The 27586-nt window shown below is 40.3% G+C and overlaps 1 protein-coding gene across 1 annotated transcript in view; it reads right to left on the bottom strand.

Moving 5' to 3' along the window:
• NADK (NAD kinase) overlaps window positions 1-27586 on the bottom strand; it is a gene marked incomplete in the record, with an annotated part of 223801 nt that overhangs the window by 179427 nt on the left and 16788 nt on the right. The window contains 1 exon segment of the mRNA XM_053690363.1: window positions 21575-21794. Coding sequence (XP_053546338.1) covers window positions 21575-21753 — 179 coding nt within the window.

Genomic DNA, 27586 nt, shown 5'->3' with positions numbered 1-27586 from the left:
TCTGAATCAGACATGTTTAACACACTAGCAATAAACTTGCAACTTGGTTACAATCTTATTTAACAAAAACGTACTGTGCCTCAAAGAAGCACTAAACGATTAAATGACAGTTGAAATAATGAACTGAAAGACAGTTATAGCATCAATCCTTAAAAACAACAACGTTTTTAATCACAGTCAATATATAAGTCTCACAGCTCTGCTGAGAGAATCTACCTCCCTCCAAAGAAGTTTGAAGACCCCTGAGATCTGTTAGAGATGAACCGGATCATGCAGGAAATACAAGAGTAAGTGACTGGAATTTTTTGATGCGTAGCAAAGAGCGCCAAAAACGGCCCCTCCCCCTCACACACAGCAGTGAGAGAGAAACGAAACTGTCACAATTAAAACAAGCAACTGCCAAGTGGAAAAATAATGCCCAAATATTTATTCACTCAGTACCTCAGAAAATGCAAACGATTCTACATTCCAGCAAAAACGTTTAACATAATAAATACCTATTAAAAGGTTTAATGTACTTTTAACAGAGTAATTCCGGTGAAATACCATCCCCAGAATACTGAAGTGTAGAGTATACATACATGTCATTATAACGGTATGGCAGGATTTTCTCATCAATTCCATTCAGAAAATAAAAACTGCTACATACCTCAATGCAGATTCATCTGCCCGCTGTCCCCTGATCTGAAGCTTTTACCTCCCTCAGATGGCCGAGAAACAGCAATATGATCTTAACTACTCCGGTTAAAATCATAGTAAAAACTCTGGTAGATTCTTCTTCAAACTCTGCCAGAGAGGCAATAACACGCTCCGGTGCTATTGTAAAATAACAAACTTTTGATTGAAGTTATAAAAACTAAGTATAATCACCATAGTCCTCTCACACATCCTATCTAGTTGCTGGGTGCAAGAGAATGACTGGGAGTGACGTAGAGGGGAGGAGCTATATGCAGCTCTGCTGGGTGAATCCTCTTGCATTTCCTGTTGGGGAGGAGTTATATCCCAGAAGTAATGATGACCCGTGGACTGATCACACATAACAGAAGAAAAACAGTAATGACATTTACTAGAAGCAGTTTTTCTAATGAAAGTATATTGCAAAAATGCTTCTATTTCAAATTGAAATGCACCTATGCACATTTCAATGTTGATCTTTCTATCCCTTTAAAAGGGACATACAAATAAAAGTTGAATGCGTTTCAGGATTGAATTGAATGCAGCATATGTACATATTCCTCATGCACCTACACTCAAACACTGAACCAGCTCACAGAGCTTATATTACATGAGCTTTGACTCAATTAGCATCAACACTGATAACATTACGTTGTTAATTTTTTTTAGCAGGCAAAGTATTTATGAATGAAGGTGCTTAAGGAATATGCACATATGCTACATGCACAGTAAAAAGCTCTCTCTGAAACTATCATAAAATTTTGCTAGGCACAGTTTTCTAATGAACTTATATTGAAACAAATGATTATTTCCAAAATTGAAATGCATTCATGTGAATTAAAATTTTGAGTTACATGTCCCTTTAAGTAACTATATGCTCCAGCCACAGTAATATCTTTTACTAGACGCAGCTTTGCTAATACATGTGTATTGGAAACATTCCTATTCTCAAAAAACTTATTTCAAAAGCATTTATGAGCATTTTAATTTAGAGATGTATGTTCCTTTAAGCAAAACGCACAAGAGTAATCACTGGAATTAGTTAAAGGGACAGTCTAGTCCAAAATAAAGTTTCAGGATTCAGATAGGGCATGCAATTTTAAACAATCTTCCAATTTACTTTTATCAACAATTTTGCTTTGTTCTTTTGATATTCTTAGTTGAAAGCTAAACCTAGGAAGTTCATATGCAAATTTCTTAGACCTTGAAGGCTGCCTCTTTTCAGAATGCATTTTCCACCACTAGAGGGTGTTAGTTCATGTGTGTCATATAGATAGCACTGTGCTCAGGCAGGTGGAAGTTACCTGGGAGCCAAAACTGATTGGCTAATAAGCAAGTTTGTAAAAAAAAATGAAATAAGGGGACAGTCTGCAGAGGCTTAGATACAAGGTAATCAGAGGTAAAAAGTATATTAATATAACCGTGTTGGATATGCAAAACTGGGGAATGGGTAATAAAGGGATTATCTATCTTTTTAAATAATAACAATTCTGGTGTAGACTGTCCCTTTAAGTCTTCACTGCAATGTATGTAATGCACAACACCATCCGCTTGCTGAAGAGGCATGGTGTTGAAAACTGGTGCATGGTCCCTCACAGCATATGTGCGTATGCCACTAAAAACCAGTAATTACTTTTACTAGAAGCATTGTTGCTATTAGAAGTTTATTGCAAAAAGGCTTCTAGTTAAAAAGGGAAATGTAAAACAATTTCTTTTCTTGATTCAGATAGAGCATGCAATTTTAAGCAATTTTCTAATTTACTTCTATTATCTAACTTTCTTTGTTCTTTTTGTATTTTTGTTTGAAAAAGCAGCAGTGTAAGCTTAGTAGACGGCCCATTTTTTGTTCAGTACCTGGGTACATTTAGCCACCAATCAGTAAGCGCTACCCAGATTCTGAGCCAAAAGTGGGCCAGCTCCTAAGCTTACATTACTGCTATTTCAAATAAAGATACCAAGAGAATGAAGAAAAAATGATAATAGGAGTAAATTAGAAAATTGCCTGCACTATCTGAATCATGAAAGAAAAAAATTGGGTTTTATATCCCTTTAATCGAAATGCACCCATGTACATTTCAATTTGACCTTTCCATCCATTTAATTAGTCTAATGCTAAAAAACCAACAACAAAACGTGTTTGTTTTTATGAAATAGTTTCCTCACAGTTAGTTACAATATACATATTCCACTGAACAACGGATTTAAATATATACATGTCATTTATGTCAGAATATTTCATGACAGGATTTATGTTTTTAGTAATGATTAGACCACCTTAACTTGAGAAGTGAAATACAAGCAAAAGGCTGTCTGTAAAAGATTTATTACAGTTAAAACAGCATATGACAATAGCAAGCAATAAATGGTTCCCAGTCCTGACAAAAGCGATTTTAGGAGTAATTTACTGCAATTGTTATTTGGCAGAAAATCACTATTAAACAAAAGCATTTAATATACTTATTTATTTACATTAGGATGAGCATTTATTGATCAACTTCCTAATATCTGTGGCGCAGTTTAAATGACCATATCCAGTCATGTCTTTCCTCATCTGCCAGCACAACATACAGGAAGCATTGTGACAATGGGATTTGTACATCAGCATTGCTTCAAAGAAAACCCCAAAACTTCCACTTTCTGATGAGAACATTCGGTGGTGCATGGGATTTCAACATGGTGCACCCAAGACTAGAGGGAGGTGCAGAATAACCTCAAAACTATGAATATAAAACATATGAAGTGTTTCCATCTAAAGGGGAGGAGAGTCCATGGCTTCATTCATTACTGTTGGGAATTAAGAACCTGGCCACCAGGAGGAGGCAAAGTCACCCCAGCCAAAGGCTTATATACCTCCCCTACTCTCCTCATCCCCCAGTCATTCTTTGCCTTTCGTCACAGGACGACGGCAGAGAAGTGTCGAAGATCGGAGTAGTCTCTTATGGAGGGTAGTACTCTTACGGAATGGGACTAGAGTTTTAAGTAGTCTTGTCAGCCTCTCAGTGAGAGCCTGGGTGAGAGTCCGGAGATGCAGGGAAAGTCTTTCTGCGAACCCATCCCGACTTATATTAACAGCTCCACAAGCAATCAGCGTTGACGAGTTTCGCTGCCTGCTTTTTACACTCAAGCCCATGTCAGGAGCGAGACTACTAACCTGTCACACTTAAAGGGCCATGTTCCTGTTCCACCGCGTAGATTCTGGTAAGATCGTTTCATTTTTATTACATAATGATAACATGGAAGAGATCTTTAAAGAATCAAGGGTTAATATTCCTGGAAAGAGGATTATTGTACAAGGGGGGTTATACATGATATTGTTTATTGTGTCATTGCTGAGTTATATGTGCGAGATGAATCTGGCAAAGTGTGAAACGTTTAGGTGACTTACGGGAGTATGGCGCAGCACTTTTTTTGTGCGTTGTCTCCAATGCAGGGGCGGTTCCTGCCAGGCATTCCATGTGACTGGGTGTGGCTATCTATCTTCCTCTGTTGATCAGCGGCGCAGGAGACGAAACGGTTTCTGTAGACCGGGTCATAGGAGGTGGTGATTGCCCTGGCCATTGGAGGTTATAAAGGTGCCTATTTATTAAGTTAATCTAGTCCTTAATATCAGCGCAAGCTATGGAGGACTCCGACACGTTAGAGGGCTCGCCCTCTTTAACTACGTCTCATTCCTGTGTTTATTGTGAGGAGGTTCTGGTAGATCAGCCTGCTCAACTATGTTCCACATGCCTTAATAAAGTAACAACATCTAAGAGCAAACGGATGTGTAGTACTACTAAGCCCTCAACCTCTGAGGGGTCCCCGTCCCGTGAGTTGCGTTCCCTGCATCCATCTCCTATTGCACATGCAGCGCCCCAGGGTATAACCATTACTCCAGCAGGAGAGATTCCTTGGTCGTCAGATTTTGCGGATCTGCTGCAAACGGCGGTATTGAAAGTGATCCATGCCTTACCACGTTCTGCTAAGTGCAAGCGTAGGACGTATCATGGTGGCCCGGCCCAGGGGTTGTCTATGCCTGTGGAACTTTCTGAGGCGTTATACGATGACGAGGCCCACTCCGACTCTTCGGAGGAGGCCCCTTCTGGGTCGGAGTCCGTGCCATCTAAACCTCCGGCAGCAGAGGAGCCTGACTTTAGGTTTAGGATGGAAAATTTGCGCTTTTTGCTGAGGCAAGTGCTTGCTACTCTGGAGGTTACAGAACCGTAACTTCCAGAAAAACCTGCGATTCCTAAGCTTTATAAAGGTAAATGAGGACAGGGTGGTGCCTCAGGCCTTCCCGGTTAATGTTAAGATGGCAAATATTATTAAAAATTAATGGGAGCGATTAGGTTCTTCATTTTCCCCTTCTTCCTTTAAGAAACTGTTCCCCGTCCCAGACTCTCAGCTGGAACTGTGGGGTACTGTCCCTAAGGTGGATGGTGCTATTTCCACGCTCGCGAAGCGGACAACTATTCCCCTGGAGGATAGTTCCTCGTTTAAAGAGCCCATGGATAAAAAGTTGCAAAACATTTTAAGGAAAATGTTTCAACACACAGGATTTGTTTTTCAGCCGGCAGCGGCTGTAGCCGTGTTCGCCGGAGCTGCAACATATTGGTGTGAATCCCTGTGTGAAATGGTCAAGGGGGAGACTTCCATTGACGAGATACAGGACAAGATTAGGGCGCTGAAGATCACCAATTCTTTAATATGTGATGCCAATATGCAAATTAATTGCCTGAATGCTAAGGTGTCAGGTTTTTCCGTTTTAGCTCGCAGGGCTCTGTAGCTAAAGTCTTGGTTTGCGGACATGACCTCTAAGTCAAGGTTATTGTCCCTGCCTTTTCAAGGAAAGATTCTGTTCGGTCCAGGAAAGGGATCTTTCCTACCGCAGGGTAAGAAGGCTAAGCCTAAAGGATCTACTTTTCAACCCTTCTGTGCAGACAAGGCCTAGCGCCTGCAGCCCGCCGCAAAAGCGGACCAGTCCAAGGGAACTTGGAAACCGACTTATTCTTGGAACAAGTCTAAGCAGACCAAGAAGCCCGCAGAGACAAAATCGTCATGAAGGGGTGGTCCCCGACCGGTGTCTGGACCAAGTAGGGGGCAGATTACCTCTTCTCAGAAGCATGGTTGAGGGACGTTCAGGATCCTTGGGTTCTGGACGTTGTCGCCCAGGGCTACAGGACAGGGTTCAGATCCCAACCGCTCAGTGGCAGATTCCTCTTATCAAACCTGTCTTCAAGACCGGAAAATAGAGAAGCCTTTCTAGAATGTGTGAGAGATCTCTCCTCTCTAGGTGTCATCATACCAGTACCCCAAGCAGAAAGGGGTCTAAGGTACTATTCAAATCTTTTTGTGGTTCCAAAGAAGTAGGGCACGTTCCGCCCGATTCTGGACCTAAAGTGTTTAAACAGGTTTTTAAAACAGGTTCCATCGTTCAAAATTGAAACAATCATATCTATTCTGCCCCTAGTTCAAGAGGGACAGATCATGACAACCATAGACTTGAAGGACGCTTACCTTCATGTGCCAATCCACAGGGACCAATTAGAGTTCCTGAGATTTGCATTTCTGGACCAACACTTCCAGTTTGTGGCCCTTCCTTTTGGTCTGGCGAAGGTCCCGAGAGTCTTCACGAAGGTTTTGGGGGCGCTACTTGCGGTGGCCAGAGCCAGAGGCATTGCTGTGGCACCCTATCTGGACGACATCCTAGTCCAGTCTCGCAGAGGATCATTCAAGGGCTCTTCTTTTTCTCCAATCTCACGGTTGAAAGATCAACTCAGCTAAGAGTTCCCTGATTCGAAGCAACAGGGTGGAGTTCCTGGGTACAATAATAGACTATGTCCATGAAAATGTTTCTCACAGACCGTCGACGCAGGAAGATTGCGTCCTCTTGTCTTCAGTCCTTCTCAGGCCCCTCAGTGTATGGAGGTGATCATGTTTTCCAGCATAGATGTCATTCCATTCGCCAGGTTCCATCTCAGACCTCTTCAATTGTGCATGTTGAGACAGTGGAACAGCGATCATTCAGAACTATCATAGCAGATATCCATGGATGCTCAAACTCGGATCTCCCTCTCCTGGTGGATCCGTCCGGATCAACCGTCCATGGGGACATCCTTCTTGAGGCCGTCCTGGGAGATCATCACCACGGATGGAAGTCTGGCAGGATGGGGAGCTATTTGAGGTGCCAGGATGGCACAAGGAAAATAGTGCCAGGAGGAATCTCTCCTTCCGATAAGTACTCTGGAACACTGAGCAATCTACAATGATCTGAAGGCATGGCCTCTTCTGGGGTTGTTCAGCTTCATCAGGTTCCAGACCGACAACATAACCTCCATGGCTTACATCAACCATCAGGAGGGTATAAAGAGCTCCCTAGCTATGAGGGAGGTGTCTCGGATCTTGGAGTGGGCAGAGTCCCATAACTGCTCGATCTCAGCGATTCACATTCCAGGTGTGGACAACTGGGAAGCAGACTTTCTCAGCAGACAGTCCTTCCATCCGGGGGAATGGTCCCTTCACGCCGAAGTGTTTGCAGAGGTTTGTCTTAGGTGGGGAACGCCGGAGATAGATCTCATGGCGTCCAGATTAAATTGCAAGCTACCCTGATATGGGTCGAGGTCCAGGGATCCCCAGGCAGATCTAATAGCTGTCTTAGAGGTGCATTGGGGGTTCAGCCTAGCTTACATTTTTTCACCGTTACCACTTCTATCCCGTGTTGAGGCACGAATGTAACAGGAGCGGGCTTCGGCCATTCTGATTGCTCCATCGTGGTCGCGGAGGACGTGGTTTGCGGATCTGGTGGGGATGTCATCCTCTCCGCCGTGGAGGTTGCCCTGTCGCAGGGATCTGCTGGAACAGGGCCCCTTTTAACATCAAAATCTCGATTCTCTGAGGCTGACTGCGTGGAGATTGAACACCTAGTCTTGGCCAAGAGAGGCTTTTCGGAAAGTGTGATTGATATAATTCAGGCAGGGAAGCCAGTCAACTCGTCACATTTACCATAAGGTGTGGAGGACTTACTTGTCCTGGAGTGAGAAGCATGGATATCCTTGACATAAGATGAAGGTATCCAGGATTCTGTCCTTTCTCCAAGACGGTTTGGAGAAGGGTCTTGCCGCTAGTTCCTTAAAGGGACAGGTTGCGGCATTGTCAGTTTTGTTGCATAGGAGACTCGCTGTGCTCCATGACATCCAATCCTTTGTTCAGGCCCTGTCTAGAATCAGGCCTGTCTTTAGACAGTATGCTCCCCCATGGAGCTTAAACTTGGTCCTTAAGGTTTTGCAGAGGAGTCCCTAGGAAGGAGACTCTTGTGAGTGGTGATAGAGAACTCTTTTCCACGTTCACTTTCCACCCATGCGACCTCAGAAATGCCAGAACTATCTCTGTATGAGACTTGGCAATTTGAAAGCTTGACGCCTGTATCAGGATGTCGTCTAGATACAGAGCCACCGCTATGCCTCGCGGTCTTAGAACCGCCAGAAGTGAGCCCAGAACCTTTGTAAAAATTCTCGGGGCAGTGGCCAACCCGAAGGGAAGAGCTACAAATTGGTAATGCCCGTCTAGAAAGGCAAACCTTAGGAATGATCTTTGTGAATCGGTATGTGAAGGTATGCATCCTTTAAGTCCACTGTGGTCATGTACTGACCCTCTTGGATCATGGGTAGGATGGTCCGAATAGTTTCCATTTTGAATGATGGAACTCTGAGGAATTTGTTTAAGATCTTTAGATCCAAGATTGGTCTAAAGGTTCCCTCTTTATTGGGAACCACAAACAGATTTGAATAAAATCCCTGTCCTTGTTCCGTCCGCGGAACTGGATGGATCACTCCCATTACTAGGAGGTCTTGCACACAGCTTAGGAATGCCTCTTTCTTTATCTGGCTTGCTGATAACCTTGAAAGATGAAATCTCCCTTGTGGAGGAGAAGCTTTGAAGTCCAGAAGATATCCCTGAGATATGATCTCCAACGCCCAGGGATCCTGAACATCTTTTGCCCTCGCCTGGGCGAAGAGAGAAAGTCTGCCCCCCACTAGATCCGTTTCCGGATAGGGGGCCATTCCTTCATGCTGTCTTGGGGGCAGCAGCAGGCTTTCTGGCCTGCTTGCCCTTGTATCTGTCTGAATAGAATCAGACAACGCATCAAACCAGTAGGCTGCCGCGCTGGTGACAGTAGCAATACACACCACAGGCTGCCTTTGTAAACCCTGGTAACGCCTCCAACTTCTTATCCATAGGATCCTTAAAGCAACAGCTATCCTCTATGTGAATAGTGGTTCTCTTAGCCAAAGTGGAAATTGCCCCTTCCACCTTGAGTACCGTTTGCCAAGACTCCTTAATAGAGTCAGCTATTGGAAACATTTTCTTAAAAATTGGGGATGGAGAAAAAGAAATATCAGGTCTCTCCCATTCCCGTGCAATAATCTCTGTAGCCCGGGTCTGGTACAGGGAAAACCTCCACCGCGGAGGGTACATCAAAGTACTTGTTCAGCTTACTAGACTTCTTAGGATTGACTACGACAGTCGTGTCTGAGTCGTCCAAGGTAGCCAAAACCTCCTTAAGTAACAAACGGAAGTGTTCCAGCTTAAACCTGAAGGATACAACTTCAGCATCAGAAGAAGGAATTACACTGTCTGAGATTTCACCCTCAGATGCTACCAAAGTATCTTCCTCCTCAGACTTCTGGGAGGAAGCACTCGGAATAGCCACGACTGTGTCAGAAACCTTACTCACCGATTCTTTACATTTCCTTTTGCGCTTTCCCTGCAGCATGGAAAAAGCAAACAGCACATCAGTTACCGCAGACGATATTTGTGTAGCAATGTCTTGAAAAGCAACTCCAACCGGAGTGTGAGAGGAAACGTAGGGCACTGCATGAGTAGACGACAAGGTTTGGGACGCTTGAGGAGAAAGCTGCGGCATATCTTGAACAGGAGACCCCTGAACAGCATCCACCTTAGCTAATAATGGCTCAGAATAATAAAAGTCTATCCCTGTAATGCAATGTTCTTTCAATACATGAGGAACAAAAAGGGATTGGTGGTTCCACCTGGGAATCAAAACCCAGGCTACATGTAACATTTTGTAAGGCCTCTTTGTCCATCTTTACCCATTAACCAAACAAAAAAATAAAACTACTTTTATTTAACTTTGAAAAATTATTGGCAAAAAAACGTTACTGTCAAATTAAATTTTAAACTAAATTTTTTTTTCTCAACAACAGAGCAGCGGATTTCTAGAAACCTCAGACAGCCTCTACACCTCAGCAATTTTGCCGAGGTGCCTACCTGTCCTGCTGGTTGCCGGTATCAAGAGTTGCAAACGATCCGGTCTTGATCCACAGCTGCTCAAACAGGCTACTAAGCGATTGCTCATCAGACTTTTCTGATACAGCATAGCCGCAACGAAAACCCCTTCTCTATTTCGGAACTCACAGGAAGCGAATCCGGAAAGGCGCACAAAAACTATCTTGCCGCCTCAGAAGAAGCCTGCCTCCTTAATCGTGGGTGTTCCTTAAGCGCTGTAACTTCCCAGCCGCCATTAACTCTAGAGTAGAGCCGCCGAGAGTATTACACACTGTAAAATACACTACTGATTCTTTTCACCATGTCCGGAACAAAACCAAAGAAAAAAAACATAACTGAGCCCCTCAAATAAATGCTCCTCTCATCCCCAGTGCCTGCATAATCTGCCTACGATTATCCTATTAACCCTTAATAGGATTATTGTATTTAATGTCCCATACAGATTTAACTGTTGAAGTGCCATATTTTCCTGACCCAAGAAAATTAAACTTGGCAGTTACCTGAATTTAAATCTGCCCGGCAGAAGGACAGCTCACCCAGTTTGAGAGGGTATCCTCCATCACATGGACCTGTGGTGAAAAAAAAAGAAAGACTGAATAATCTTACTCAGGCTTTCAAGATAGGGCAGCAACCACTGTGTGAGAGGCGCAGTGGGGATTATACCTCACAAGTTCCCAGTTGCTTAAAAGCCACCACTGCTCTACTGAAGAGACTGACGTGGACTACAGTCTAGTCAAAATTAAACTTTCATGATTCAGATAGGGCATGCAATTTTAAACAACTTTCCAATTTACTTCTATTATCCAATTTGCTCAATTCCTTAGATATCCTTTGTTGAAGAAATAGCAATGTACATGTGTGAGCCAACCACACAAGGCCTTTATGTGCAGCAACCAATCAGCAGCTACTGAGCCTATCTAGATATGCTTTTTAGCAAGTGATATCAAGAGAATGAAGCAAATTAGAAAATAGAAGTAAATTAGAAAGTTGCTTAAAATGACATGCTCTTTCTAAATCATGAAAAAAAAAATGGGTTTCATGTCCCTTTAAAGTCAATGTCAAATTTGATGCTAAAGTGCCCAGTTTTTAAAAATTTGATTAAAAACAGGGGCACTTTAATTCATCAAAATTTACATTTCACTCCTGTTGCGAAAAAAAAACTTACCTTTTAATCTTGACAGCAGCTCCAGCTTCCCCCGGTCGTCGCAAGCCATTTCGGACGTCAGAAATGATAGATAGGTAATCCTCCAATCACGGCTTCTCCCCCGGGGGAATCAGTGTCTGATTCAACGCCGTGATTGGAGGAAGCTGTATTCCTCATTTTAGACCCAGGAAGAGGCTTTGCGACGGGTGAAGGAAGCTGGAGCTGCTGTGAAGATTAAAAGGTATTTTTTCTCAACAGAAGTGAAATGTAAATTTTGATGAATTAAAGTGCCCCAGCTTTTAATCAAATTTTTAAAAACCGGGCACTTTAGCATCAAAATTGACATTCACTTTAACAGCTTTGCTGTGGTGCTCTTTGCCTCCTCCTGCTGGCCAGTAGTGATATTCCCAATAGTAATTACTGATGATCCATGGACTCACTGTGTCATTAGAAAAAAATCTAGTGCGTATTCAACATTCAAAGTAAGTGCTATTGCATTGTCTTTTTATTATGCACTTAATTATTAAAAGGACATAAAAAAAAACTTTTTTTTTTTTCAAGATTTAGATACAGCGTGCAATTTTAAACAACTTTCCAATTTATTTCTAGTATCTAATTATTATTTTTTTTCTTTGTTTCCCTATTTCCGTTTGTTGAAAAGGATACCTAGATAGGCTCAGAAGCAGCAATGCACTACTGGGAACTAGCAGCTGATTGGTTTACCTGATGTGTTCAGCTAACCCTTAGTAGTGCATTGCTGCTCTTCAAAAAAAGGATATCCATAGAAAAAAGCAAAATTGATAATAGAAGTATATGAAAAAAAATGTTTGAAATTGTATGTTCTATTTGTATCATAAAAGGAAAATGTTGGGTTAACGTCCCCTTTAATGTTGTAAAGCGTTTCATTTTGAAACAAAATGACCTTTTACTATATGTTTAACTGCATCAAAGGGTTAAACATGTATTCAAACGTGCACTTCCATTCTGCTCCAGATGAGAATATGGCCAATGACTGGTGCATATGCACGTATGCCTGATTTTCATTTGCCTAGCAGAAGTATTCACTGGAGTAAAACTTAAAGGGATAGTAAAGTCCAAATTAAACTTTCATATGATTCAGATAGGGCATGTAATTTTAAACAACTTTCTAATTTACTTTTATCATCACATTACTTTTTTTCTCTTGTTATTCTTAGTTGAAAGTTAAACCTAGGTAGACTCATATGCTTATTTCTAAGCCCTTGAAGGCAGTCTCTACTCTGAATGCATTTGACAGTTTATCACCGCTAGAGGGCGTTAGTTCATGTGTTTCATATAAATAACATTGTGCTCACCCACTAATTGCCTGAAATGCAAGTCTGTCAAAAGATCTGAGATAAGGAGGCAGTCTGCAGAAGTTTAGATACAAGGTAACTACAGAGGTTAAAAAGTATATTTCTATAACAGTGTTGGTTATGCATAACTGAGGAATGGTAAATAAAATGGATTATCTATCTTTTTAAACAATAACATTTTTGGTGTTTACTATCCCTTTAATATTATTCATTTAACACAGTTTTCACTTTACTTCTTTTATCAAATTTACTACTTTCTATTGCTATCCTTTGTTGAAAAGAATACCTGGGTAAGATCATGAGTAGCAATGCATTACTGGGTAAGATCTAAGCAGCAATGCATTACTGGGAAATAGCAGGTGATTGCCGACTATGCCGGATGCCTCTTTTCATTGGCTCACCATATGTGTTCCGCCAGGTCCCAACATAGTGTATTGCATTGTTGCTCTGTAGCAGACTTTGCAAGGGTTAAATGGACATAAAACTCAACTATTTTTTTCTTTCATGATTCAGATAGAGCAAGTGATTTTAGACAACTTTCCAATTTACTTCTATCATCTAATTTGTTTTGTTTGCTTGATAGTCTTTGTTGAAAAGGATATCTAGGTAGACTCAGGAGCTGCTGATTGGTTGCTGTGCATATATGCCTCTTGTAATTGGCTGACCAATGTTTTCAGATAGCTGAGTAGTGCATTGCTGCTTCAACAAACCATACCAATAGAACAAAGCAAATTATATAAATAGAAGTAAATTGTAAAGTTATTTAAAATTGTATTCTCTATCTGAATCACGAAAGACAAAAATTGGGTTTCATGTCCCTTTAAAACCCCAAATTAGAGCATTAACTTTTGGCATATTTGAAAGCAGAACCTCTTCTAAACGCCCAATCATGTGTTATTTTGTAATGTTTTAATTGATCAGCATTATTGCTAAACAAAGATCATGCAGCGGACTAGAACTGTCTATTAGCCTGTGAAGTCTGGGTGCTTGTGATTCAAGGATTACAGTTATTTTTGACAGGTCACACTTTTCATGCAAAGCCCTGAGGGTCACTCCTGTACTGTATATGTTTGAGAGTAATAATAAAAATGTTGGAGAATTCCAGAAAACAACATCAGGCATAGACGACCAATAACACTGTAAACCCCATAAAAATGTAAATGAACATTAAATACACTATAATTGCATAATCAACAAGTGTATAATAATAGACAATGCAATAGCACTTAATAATTAATTAATTGTAATAAGCAGTAGATTTTTTTGCCGACAAATTTGAAAAACATAAAATGATGCTTACCAGATAATTTCATTTCCTTCTGTATAAGAAGAGTCCAAGGCATCATTCCTAACTGTTGGGAAATACTTAACCTGGCCACCAGGAGGAGGCAAAGACACCTCAGCCAAAGGCACTGAATCCAAATTTTTTCTTTCCTGATTCAGATAGAGCATGCAATTTTAAGCAACATTCTAATTTACTCCTATTATCAAATTTTCTTCATTCTCTTGGTATCTTTATTTGAAAAGTAGGAATGTAAGTTTAGGTGCTGGCCCATTTTTGGTGAACAACCCACCAATAAACAAGTGCTGTCCAGAGTACTAAACCAAAAATTAGCTGGCTCGTTAGCTTAGATACCGTCTTTTTCAAATAAAGATAGCAAGAGAACGAAGAAAATTTGATAATAGGAGTAAATTAGAAAGTTGCTTAAAATTGCATGCTCGATCTGAATCACAAAAGAAAACATTTGGGTTCAGTGTCCCTTTAAATACCTCTCCCACTTCTACCATCCCCCAGTCATTCTGCCAAGGGAACAAGGAACAGTAGGAGAAATCAGGGTATAAATAGTGCCAGAAGAAAAATATAATTTAGAGGGCTGCCCATCGGAGAACACATGCTGGGGCTGTGGACTCTCCTTATACAGAAGGAAATTAAATTATCTGGTAAGCATTATTTATGTTTTCCTTCTTAATATAAGGAGAGTCCACGGCATCATTCCTTACTGTTGGGAAAACTATACCCAAGCTCTAGAGGACACTGAATGACAACGGGAGGGACAAAAAGAGAGGCGAATCCTAATCTGAGGGCACCATAGTCTGCAAAACTTTTCTCCCGAAAGCTGCTTCAGCCGAAGCAAAAACATCAAACTTGAAAAATTTAGAAAAAGTATGTAAGGAGGACCAGGTAGCCACCTTACAAATCTGATCCATAAATGCCTCATTCTGAAAAGCCCAAGAGGAAGCCACTGCTCTAGTAGAATGAGTCGTAATCCTCTGAGGAGGTTCATGTCCTGCTGTCTCATAAGCAAATCGGATAACACTCCATAACCAAAAAGATAAGGAAGTCGAAGAGACCTTTTGACCCTACGCTTCCCGGAACAAACAACAAACAAGGAAGAAGTTTGTCTAAAATCCTTAGTAGCCTGAAGATAGAGCTTCAAGGCGCGAACTACGTTCAAATTATGAAGCAAACTTTCCTTCAAAAAAGAAGGATTGGGACACAAGGAAAGAACCACAATCTCTCGATTGATGTTGCGGTCTGACACGACCTTAGGAAGAAAACCTAACTTGGTACATAGGACAGCCTTATCAGAATAGAACACCAGGTAAGGAGGCTCATATTGCAAGGCAGCAATCTCAGATACTATGCGTGCAGAAGCAATAGCCAGTAGAAAAAGAACCTTCCAGGACAACAATTTAATGTCAACTTCATGCATAGGCTCAAACGGAGCCCGTTGCAAAACCTTAACAACAAGATTTAGACTCCAAGCAGGAGCATTAGATCTAAACACAGGTCTGATCCTAGTCAGAGCCTTTACAAAGGAGTGAACATCTGGAAGCTCTGAGAGCCTCTTGTGCAGTAAAACAGACAGGGCCGATATTTGTCCCCTCAGAAAGGCCCTTCTCCAGTCCATCCTGAAAAAACGATAGGATCTTGGCAACCTTAACTTTATGCCAGGAAAATCCACGCTCTTCACACCAGAAAACGTAGGCTCTCCACACCTTATGATAGATGCGACGAGTAACCGGCTTACGAGCGTGAATGAGAGTATCAATAACTCTCTCAGAAAAAACTCTCTTGGCTAGTAGTAAGCGTTCAATATACACACAGTAAGCCTCAGAGAATCTAGATTTTGATGAACAAAAAGGACCTTGTTCCAGCAGATCCCTGCGACAAGATAATTTCCACGGAGGAGATGATGACATCCCCACCAGATCCATGAACCACATCCTTTGCGGCCACGATAGATATCTGGTAAGCATAATTTATGTTTTCCTTCTTAATATAAGGAGAGTCCACGGCATCATTCCTTACTGTTGGGAAAACTATACCCAAGCTCTAGAGGACACTGAATGACAACGGGAGGGACAAAAAGAGAGGCGAATACTAATCTGAGGGCACCATAGTCTGCAAAACTTTTCTCCCGAAAGCCGCTTCAGCCGAAGCAAAAACATCAAACTTGAAAAATTTAGAAAAAGTATGTAAGGAGGACCAGGTAGCCACCTTACAAATCTGATCCATAAATGCCTCATTCTGAAAAGCCCAAGAGGAAGCCACTGCTCTAGTAGAATGAGTCGTAATCCTCTGAGGAGGTTCATGTCCTGCTGTCTCATAAGCAAATCGGATAACACTCCATAACCAAAAAGATGAGGAAGTCGAAGAGACCTTTTGACCCTACGCTTCCCGGAATAAACAACAAACAAGGAAGAAGTTTGTCTAAAATCCTTAGTAGCCTGAAGATAGAGCTTCAAGGCGCGAACTACGTTCAAATTATGAAGCAAACTTTCCTTCAAAAAAGAAGGATTGGGACACAAGGAAAGAACCACAATCTCTTGATTGATGTTGCGGTCTGACACGACCTTAGGAAGAAAACCTAACTTGGTACATAGGACAGCCTTATCAGAATAGAACACCAGGTAAGGAGGCTCATATTGCAAGGCAGCAATCTCAGATACTATGCGTGCAGAAGCAATAGCCAGTAGAAAAAGAACCTTCCAGGACAACAATTTAATGTCAACTTCATGCATAGGCTCAAACGGAGCCCGTTGCAAAACCTTAACAACAAGATTTAGACTCCAAGCAGGAGCATTAGATCTAAACACAGGTCTGATCCTAGTCAGAGCCTTAACAAAGGACTGAACATCTGGAAGCTCTGAGAGCCTCTTGTGCAGTAAAACAGACAGGGCCGAAATTTGTCCCCTCAGAAAGGACCTTCTCCAGTCCATCCTGAAAAAACGATAGGATCTTGGCAACCTTAACTTTATGCCAGGAAAATCCACGCTCTTCACACCAGAAAACGTAGGCTCTCCACACCTTATGATAGATGCGACGAGTAACCGGCTTACGAGCGTGAATGAGAGTATCAATAACTCTCTCAGAAAAAACTCTCTTGGCTAGTACTAAGCGTTCAATATACACACAGTAAGCCTCAGAGAATCTAGATTTTGATGAACAAAAAGGACCTTGTTCCAGCAGATCCCTGCGACAAGATAATTTCCACGGAGGAGATAATGACATCCCCACCAGATCCATGAACCACATCCTTTGCGGCCACGATAGAGCAATGAGTATCACTGATGCCTGCTCCTGCTTGATGCGGGCCACTACACGAGGAAGGAGTGGTAATGGCGGGAAAAGGTAAATTAGACTGAACCTCCAAGGCACTGCTAATGCATCTATCAGCTCCGCCTGAGGATACTTGGACCTCGACCCATATCTGAGTAACTTGGTATTGAGACAGGACGCCATGAGATCTATCTCCGGCGTCCCCCACCTGCTGCATATCTCCACAAACACTTCGGGATGGAGAGACCATTCCCCCGGATGAAAGGATTGTCTGCTGAGAAAATCCGCTTCACAGTTGTCCACACCAGAATGTAGATTTCTGACAATCCGCCCACTGCAGAATCCAAGATACTTCCCTCATTGCTAGGGAGCTTATCGTTCTACCCTGATGGTTGATGTAAGCCACCGATGCTATATTGCCTGATTGGAATCTGATACACTGGGACGAACCCAGAAGGGACCAAGCCTTCCGAGCATTGAAGATTGCCCAAAGTTCCAGAATGTTGATCGGGAGAGAGCGTTCCTCCTGAGTCCACAGGCCCTGTGCCTTCTTGGCACCACAAACAGTTCCCCATCCTGATAGGCTTGCGTCCGTAGTCATAATCTCCCAGGATGGTCTTAAGAAGGATGTCCCTCGGGAAACAGATGATCTGGACAGAGCCACCAAGAGAGTGATTCTCTCGACTGGTTGTCCAGAAAAATCTGTTGAGACAGATCCGAATGATCGCCGTTCCACTGCCTCAGCATGCACAGTTGCAACGGTTTGAGACGGAACGTTGCAAAGGGAATGATGTCCATGCTGGAAACCATGAGACCAATCACCTCCATACACTGAGCCACAGAGGGCCTTAAGGAGGTCCAGAGGGCAATACATGCCGAAGCTAGCTTGCAAACGTCTCTGGTCTGTTAGAAATATCCTCATGGATATGGAGTCTATTATAGTACGCAGGAATTCCACCCTGGTGCTTGGAATAAGAACTATTTTCTAAGTTTATCTTCCATCCATGAGATCGAAAAAGAGAGAAGAGATTTCGAATGGTCCTCCGCCAGATGAAAAGATGGTGCTTGTACCAGAATATCGTCCAAGTAGGGAGCTACTGCTATATCCCCGGGTTCTGGCAATGGCTAGAAGAGCCTCTAGAACCTTCATAAAAATTATTGGAGCAGTAGCTAGACCAAACGGAAGTGCAATGAACTGGAAGTGCTGGTCCAGGAACGCAAACCTTAGGAACTGGAAGTGGTCCTTGTGGATTTGAACGTGAAGGTAAGCATCCTTCAGATCTGTAGTGGTCATGAACTACCCTTCCTGAACTAAGGGAAGGATGGACCTTATGGTCTCCATCTTGAACAAGGAGACATTTAGAAATTTGTTTAAGCACTTTAGGTCCAAAATTCCAAAGTTCCCTCCTTCTTTGGGACCACGAAAAGGTTTGAATAGCATCCCAAGCAACATTCTGCTATAGGCACCGGGACAATGACTCCTAAGGAGGACAGATCCCACACTCACCCCAATTGGAATCAATTTAAATTGGAATCTAAAGAGAAAATATTGGAACACACATTGCTCCCAACTCCGAGTTGCATAACATTTAGGTGGTTATAATATCAAATTGTTCTAGCTCATTAAATTTTAGGTTTCTTCCAAGTTTTTGAACAATATTTTTTAAACTCTGAATTAACTGGACATGATACCCAAATGTTGAAGCACTTGAAACGGATGCAGCATAGCTGTAAAAAGCGGACTAGAAAATATCACCTGAACATCTCTATGTAAAAAAGGAAGATATTTTACTTCAAAATTTCACAAGTATTCACACCCCACTGTAAAGAGACTTTAAGCAGCCAGTCAGGATGCTTGTTATAGGACTTGCAAGGGACTGAGCGTCTGGCCTGTGCAGGCACACCGAAAACAAACAGATGAGGAGCACTCGAACGCGGTAGGTTAAAACATAACTTATTATGAATTCTCACAGGATAAAAACAATCCCTTTCATCCAGACAGCAGCATATTGAACGGATAGCCTGGCTCTGCTAACCCTGCTGACGCGTTTCAGCTTGAATTTTGTAATCGTAGCAGGGGCTAATAGCCATTGCCTCCAATAAAAAAGGATAAAATCATTTTTCAATGGTTAAATGTAATGTTTTTTTCCTATTCAGTTTAAGTTCTATGAAATCTCATGAGATCACAGCAAAGGCAAAACATTACCTCCGAACTGCTGATGCTTATTGGCTACTTTTTTTTTCTTTTAACTTGCAGCTTTACAGCAGCTGAAGAATAACTGTTTACACAGCACTTACTCTGGTGAGCTGAAGAAATTGTGAGGTAAAATATCTTCCTTTTTTACTTAGAGATGTTTAGGTGATATTTTCTAGTCAGCTTTTTACAGCTATACTGCATCACTTTCAAGTGAGTTAGCGTATGAGTATTATGTCCTTTTAAGGCAATTTCAAAAGGTGCCTCTAATCAGAATTTACAGCTGATCTTAAACCCATTTAGAAAAGCATACCCAAAGCCCCTAAACATTAGGGAAGTGCATTCGGAAGTTTTGTTAGCTGACGAATGCGGGAGAAGGCAGCCACTTGCAGCATTCCGCTCTTTTCAGAGCCGGATATCTTCTTGTGAAAGTGCAACACAAAAGGATCTGTGCTCCAAAAGAGATCTGAATGCCGTGAGCAGCCGCCTTCTTCCGGATTTGTCAGCTAATGAAACTGAAATACAGGGTTTAGTAGGCATGTCCATTTTTCAAAGGCCGTACTATTCAATCAATATATTCAGTAAAACATGCTAAAAAATGCACTATTAAAGGACCAGTAAATACAGTAGATTTGCATAATCAACAAATACATGATACAAAGACAATGCAATAGCACTTAGTATGACCATCAAATGAGTAGTAGATTTTTTTTTTCTGACAAATTTTAGTTGTGTCTATTTCCACTCCTCCTTTATCATGTGACAGCCATCAGCCAATCACAAAAGCATATACGTATATAATCTTGTGAATTCTTGCACATGCTCAGTAGGACCTGGTGACTCAAAAAGTGTAAATATAAAAAGACTGAGCGCATTTTGTTAATGAAAGCAAATTGGATAGTTGTCTAAAACTGCATGTTCTATCTGAATCATGAAAATTTAAATTTTGACTTGAATGTCCCTTTAAGACAAATTAGAGACACTATTCTATGTATAGTTATCTTCCTGATTTTAATATGTAGTGTGATTTTTTTTTTCTTTAAAAAGGAGGCATGAAACCTCAATTGTTTTCTTTCATGATTCAGTTAGTGCACTCTTATTAAACATCCTTCATTCCTGGTATCTTTTTTTTGAAAGTCTGGAAGGTTATGGAATAAGATTGCTGTCAAAAATGTGACTGTGGGATTCTTTAGCATTGTGACATGAATACAAATCTGGCTTCCTCCAATCGTTGCATGCTCCATTTGGTGTCCAGCTCGTGGGGCACACAACGATTGGATGAAGCCGGATTCATCATCGCTCTGCTTAATAAAGTATGAGATGCAGGCGGAGGAACAGAGCAATGTTTACAATCACTCAATGGTAAATATTTGAAAAATGAAATTTTAATGAATTAAAGTGCCCTTGTTTTTAAGATTAATTTTATATGCTGGGCAGTAAATTGATTACAGTTTACAATCACTTTAAATATGGAGAATTGGCTGCCAAATCAATATTCCTTAGTACAATATTGTAAAAAAAAACTTTAGGCATGTTAAAGCATGTTGTATGGTATATGACAACATATAAAAAAAAACATACTCTGAAAGAAGACCACATGCTACAGTTTTCCTGCTACCATTAAAACTGTAATTAAAACATCTGTATCAATATTCCTCTGTATAGTGCTGAACTTACTTGCTGTGACATCACAAGTCCTTTTATTTTTTACAGTGTTTTGACATATGTTGGACGTGTAATCCCCCCCCCAAAAAAAAATACGTCCAATAGAAAAAACTGTATTGTATTACCAAAAAAATTAAAGTTTGCACTTCAAAAAAAAAAAAAAAGAAAAGAATTGTATTTGTAATTAATTAAAAAATTGTACTATTTAAAAAATTTTTAAAAAAAAGAAGTATTTGTAAATTTGCATCATTGCATGATCTATATGAATTGTGAAGGGTTCAATTTTACTTTATTGCCCATTTAACCCTTTCGTGACAGGGTTAAAGTGTCTACATCGGAACACCTGTTCCGATGTAGACAAATTGAAACTACGCGATCGTGCATACGATCGCGAGATTTCAATTATTGGATCGCATCTGGGGGGCGTCCCTACAACCCTAGGAACGCCCTCCAGACCGCGATCAAGTCCTTGAAGCGCAGAAGGCTTCAGGACAGCCGTTTGATATGACGTTCTATTCCGTCATAACGGCTTTAAAGCCCAGTGTAAATATGACGGAATAGAACGGCATAACGGCGTTAAAAGGTTAAATCAGTCATGGCCTGTTTTACTGGGACAGGAAACGTTACAATTGGAACAAAGAATATTAGTGCTGAAATAATTGCTCCAACAAACTATATAAACTTTACTTTTTTATTGGAATGTTCTGTCTCACCTGAATTCCTTGGTGCTTCCTGACGCAGGAGACGCAGACAGACTTCGGGATTTTGTCCTCCCTCGGATAGGTTTTCCGCGACCCAGGTCGTCCTCACAATCACGTGCTGCAAAGAAAAGGGGCTCCTGAGAGCTCACGCACTGTTCATTGTCGCAAATCTTGCTCGGATTATTCTCCATTGTGAAATCAGAAACGATTCAGTCAAAGAGAAGGAATTGGCCTATAAAAAAAAATAGAAAGAAAAATGTGAAAACATGATAAAATATAAACAGATACAACCAATAGGTACCAAGGTGACAAACTCTTTTGGGGCCCTACCAGCTTTGGTCTCCAATCATCAATGTCAAGTAGATATTGTATGGCGACGCCTGCCTCAGCAGGTACACTGAACCTGCTTCGGAAATAATGGAAAGCAGCAATAAATTCAGAACTATTAATTGAAGACTCTCAATGTAAAAATCTTCTGTTGCGTTAATAAAATTCTTCTGCTGTTGCCAATTACTTGCTGAGGCTGGCACTGCCATACAAAATCTACAAAACGTTAATAATTATTGATCATAAACCTAATTTCATTATTAATAATTCAAACTGCAGAAAGGTCAGTTCCTAGAACGAAATGCCTTTGTATTAAGCACAATAGCTGTCACAACATTGCATGACACAAGGAAGTATTCATGTTGCAATCAATTCTTCACCAAATAAACAATATTTCCACAAGGTACGCAATATTCTCATTGTTTTACCTAAAATTGGGAAGTGTTGAATCAGGACCAACATGCCCTAATTGTAGGGTGGATAAAGAACTCACAGAACTAACTAACCAGACTGGAAGCTATTAACACTGCTGGCAGCCAGTGAGTAAAGGAAACTCCACCCCATCTTCCCCTGCTGCTGTGATACGGAACAGTAAATACAAAGTTTTACATCAGAGGTTTGAATTTCCATACAAAGGAATTGGTTGCATTTTATTGTTGGATACATAATTAGCACCTGTGACCTTTCTATGTTATAGGGACAGTAAAGTCAAAATCAAATTAAAGGGACAGTCTACTCCAGAATGTTTATTGTTTATAAAGAAAGATAATCCCTTTTATTACCCATTCCCCAGTTTTGCACAACCAACACAGTTATATTAATATAACTTTATACCTCTGTGATTACCTGGTTTCTAAGCCTCTGCAGACTGCCCCCTTATCTCAGTTCTTTTGACAGACTTGCATTTTAGCCAATCAGTGCTGACTCTTAAATAACTCCACGGGAGTAAGCACAATATTATCTATAGGACACACATGAACTAGCAGTATCTAACTGCCAAAACGCCCTGAGATAAGAGGCAGCCTTCAAAGGCTTAGAAATCGGCATATGAGCCTACCTAGGTTTAGCTTTCCATAAAGAATTGCATGCCCTATCTGTATCATGAAAGTTTCATTTTTAATAGGCTGTCCCTTTAAAAAGGGATTGGATAGAGCAAATCATTTTAAACAACTTTCCTATTTACTTATATTATCAATTATTGCTCAGTTCTCTTGTACCGTTTGTTGAAAAGTAATCCTGGGTGAGCTCAGGAGCGTGCAAGTTTCTTTAGTCATCTGGCAGCAGTGTTTACAACAAAGTTTCAATTTGACTTTACTGTACTTTTTACTATTGCATAATAACATAACTTTGCCATATACTTTCATTATTTATTTTGCCCCCTCCCCTTTTATACAACGTAGTGCTGAAAATGTAGGATATTCTAATTGTCAGAACTGAAAAAGTATACTTCAGACTTCTGAAGGCTAACCCTGCTACAAAGCATTTGGCTTTAACAGATAAGAACTGCAAAACAATTCACTTCATACTAACAATTATAACTAAACAATATTGTCTGCACACTAAAGCCCAGATTCGCTCCTACAGCAAGATATTTGTTTTGAAAGTGTTTAGACTTGGCTGGTTTGTTATTCTATAGCAAGAAAGCAGGGAATTTACAAGGGGTTTACTGTCCCTTTAAAATATTGGTTCTTTACAGGCTACATAAACGTTATGTATACACATATTAGGTACCTATGTATTTATGCATATTTCATCATTATTATACCTAGAATAAAAAAATAAAAAAAACTGCTGATTCCTAAATTGCTTGTCTTTTTGTAAACATCTATATTTGTTCATTCAAGGGACATAAAACAAAAATGATCTAAAGTGCTAGAGAATGTAATTATTGCACTACACTGCATTTAACTGTGTTTAACCCCTGCAGTGCCCTACTAGCTGAACACATCTGGTGAGCCAAAGACAAGAGATATCTGAAGCGACTAATCACCAGCTAACTCTCAGTAGTGCACCTACAAAAACAAAGTATATTTAATAAAGTAAGTACTTTGAAGTCTTTTCTAATGTTATGCTCTATCTGTACCATGAAAGTTTAAAGGGACACTCAAGTCAAAGTAAACTTTTAGGAATCAGAGCAGCAGTTTTAAGACACTTTCCAATTACTTCCATAATAAAATTTTGCACAGTATTTTTATATGCACACTTTCTGGGGAACAAGATACTACTGAGCATGTGCACAAGCTCACAGGGTATATGTATACTAGTCTGTGATTGGCTGATGTCTGTCACATGATACAGGGAGCCGGAAAATGGGAGAAAAATAAATTTGTCAGAAAAAAAATCTACTGCTTATTTGAAATTCAGAGTAGGAGTTAAATGATTGTCTTTTTATTATGCACGTGTTACTTATGTAAATTCTACTGCATTGGTTTGGCCCTTGTTTATAAATTAGCTGGTACAGCCCGTTTCAGCTGTGGAAAACAAAAAGAGGAACTGAGCAATACAGGTTTATAGATTATGAGAAATGGTGGTTTCTTCAAAGTTTGAAACTAATCTACTTTAAAAACAAAGTGTTCTTGTTCATGAGATTAGCGTTATGCATGAAGTACGTTGTACACAGAGTAGCAGAACAGTATCATTATGTTGCCTTTAGTTTTATGTCCCTATAAAGAGACAATTCAAAATAATGCAACACTGTTTAAAAATAAAATACTTTCCCAAAACAAAAACTGCTATTTTTCACTTTATATTTAAAGGGACAGTCTACTCCAGAATTGTTATTGTTTAACCCTTTCGTGCCTAGTATCGGAACAACCTGTTCCGAGGTAAACAAATTGAGATCTTGCACGTTATCACGAAATTTCAATGATAGGAACGCGTCAGAGGGGCGTCCCTATGATGCTAGGAACACCCTCCAGACCCCGATCCCATCAGGGAAGTGCCAGTGGCTTGAGGAAAGCCAAGCGGTTAGGATGTTGTAATCCGTCCTTCTGCGCTGAAGTCCAGAAAAATTCAAACGGAATACAATGTCCTAACGGCGTTAAAAGGTTAAAAAGCTAGATACCCCCTTTATTTATCATTTCCCAGTTTTGAATAACAAACACAGTTATATTAATGTAAGTTTTACCTCTGTGATTACCTTGTATCGAAGCCTCTGCAGACTGCCCCCTTATCTCAGTTCTTTTGAGAGATGTGCATTTTAGCCAATCAGTGCCCTCTCATAAGTAACTCCACAGGTGTGAGCACAATGTTATCTATATGAAACATGAACTAATGCCTTCTAGCTGTGAAAAACTGTCAAAGGCATTCAGATAAGAGGCGGCCTTCAAGGGCTAAGAAATTAGCATATGAGCCTACCTAGGTTTAGCTTTCAACTAAGAATACCAAGAGAACAAAGACAATAAAAGTAAATAAGAAAGTAGTTTAAGAACTTTGACTAGATTTTCCCTTTAACAGATGCAAAGGCGTAAATGCATAAGTTGTGCTCCTGTGCTACTTTGGAAGAGGATACAGATAGTGAGCGAATGAAATGCAGACATACGCAAGTATGCTCCAGTCAACAGCCATATATGGACATTCAGTGAACGGTAAATGCCGCTAAAGGAAATGCCCACATACACTATATTTATATATGAATAGTCAGATTTACATTACAGTAAGGCAAATGGAATAATACATATTTATGTCACATAGATCCAAAAAGGTAAAATCTAGTTTAAATGAAAGCAATGTTTAAAACAATGTTATACATAGTTGCAAACCCTGGTGTCATTGAGTGACTGTAGCATGTTATGACAGCTGTTTGAAACTATGTATAACATTGCTACAAACATCGTTGCAAACACTGCTACTAGATGGCTAAAGGCATTATGTGCACGCTCCTCTAGGATTACTCTTTAACAAAGGATACCAAGAGAACTAAGCAAAATTGACAACAAAAACAAATTGGAAAATGGTTTGTTTAAAATATCACGTTCTATCCAATACATTTAAGTTTTATTGTAACTGTACTGTAACTTTAACCATAATGACTTGAACAACAGAGAAAATTAAGTTGAGACCTTACAATTTAAAAATGAATAAATCAGGTTTCAAATTTGCTTCATTCTCGTAGTATTCTTTGCTGAAGATCATATGTAAGTAGCATTCATGTGTCTGAAGCACTTCATGCCTGCAAACTTTGCTATTTTGTGCTCTTGCAAAACTGCTGTCATATATTGCCCAAGACATGTGCACACTTCTGAGCCTACCTACCTGCTGTTCAACTAAGGACACCAAAAGAACAAAGTAAATTTGAGAATAGAAGTAAATTTGAAACTTTTTTTTTTTTTTTAACTGTACACTATCTGAATCATAATTTTTTTTTGTTTGTTTCATGCCCCTTTAACCAGCTGTGCCCAAAAAGACGCATAAGTTTAAGTTAAAGGGACATGAAACATTTTTTTTTCTTTTGTTATTCAGACAGAGCATACATTTTTAAACAACTTTCTAATTTACGTCTATTATCAAATTTTATTTGTTCTTTTTGTATCTTTTGTTGAAAAGCAAGGCCATAAACTAAGTAGCATGCCAGTGTCTTGTGCATTATATGGCAGCAGATTTACAAGAGCACTAGATGTCAGCACTTTCTCCTGCCATATAATGATTCAGACATTTATTTAGGTATCTTCATCAAAGAATATCATGTAAACTTGTTTAAAATTGTACGCTATGTCTGAATCCCAAAATACAGTTTTTGGGTCTCATATCCCTTTAAGGACCTGACAAATCCTAAATCAAAAGTGCTACTAGTTCTTCATTCTGGCTACAACATTTTTGCACAATGCTACATATGGCTACAGATATATTCCTTCTGTTGCTCCTAAAATCAAAACAACACATGATTAGCGCCTTAACCCCTTCCTGCCAGGACTTATTTGTCTACATCAGAACAAAGTTCCGACGTAAACAAATAAGTACAATCTTAAATCACACGATCGTTCATGCAATTGCATGATTTCAATGATGGGATTGGGTCAGCGGGGCAGTGCTTATGACGCTAGGCACGCCCTCCAGCCCGCAATCCCATTTAGGAAGTTTCTATGACTTCAGGACAGCCAAACGGCTAGGACGCTCCATGGCGTCCTAACTGCATGGAACGTCCCAACGGTGGGAAAGGGTTAAAAACATAATTTATGTAAGAACTTACCTGATAAATTCATTTCTTTCATATTAACAAGAGTCCATGAGCTAGTGACGTATGGGATATACATTCCTACCAGGAGGGGCAAAGTTTCCCAAACCTTAAAATGCCTATAAATACACCCCTCACCACACCCACAAATCAGTTTAACGAATAGCCAAGAAGTGGGGTGATAAGAAAAAAAGTGCGAAGCATATAAAATAAGGAATTGGAATAATTGTGCTTTATACAAAAAAATCATAACCACCACAAAAAGGGTGGGCCTCATGGACTCTTGTTAATATGAAAGAAATGAATTTATCAGGTAAGTTCTTACATAAATTATGTTTTCTTTCATGTAATTAACAAGAGTCCATGAGCTAGTGACGTATGGGATAATGACTACCCAAGATGTGGATCTTTCCACACAAGAGTCACTAGAGAGGGAGGGATAAAATAAAGACAGCCAATTCCTGCTGAAAATAATCCACACCCAAAATAAAGTTTAACAAAAAACATAAGCAGAAGATTCAAAC

Source organism: Bombina bombina, chromosome 8, assembly GCF_027579735.1.
Source record: "Bombina bombina isolate aBomBom1 chromosome 8, aBomBom1.pri, whole genome shotgun sequence".
Lineage (NCBI taxonomy): Eukaryota > Metazoa > Chordata > Amphibia > Anura > Bombinatoridae > Bombina > Bombina bombina.
The sequence above is the reverse complement of the archived record's forward strand: the minus strand, read 5'-3'. Positions and strand labels throughout refer to the sequence as shown.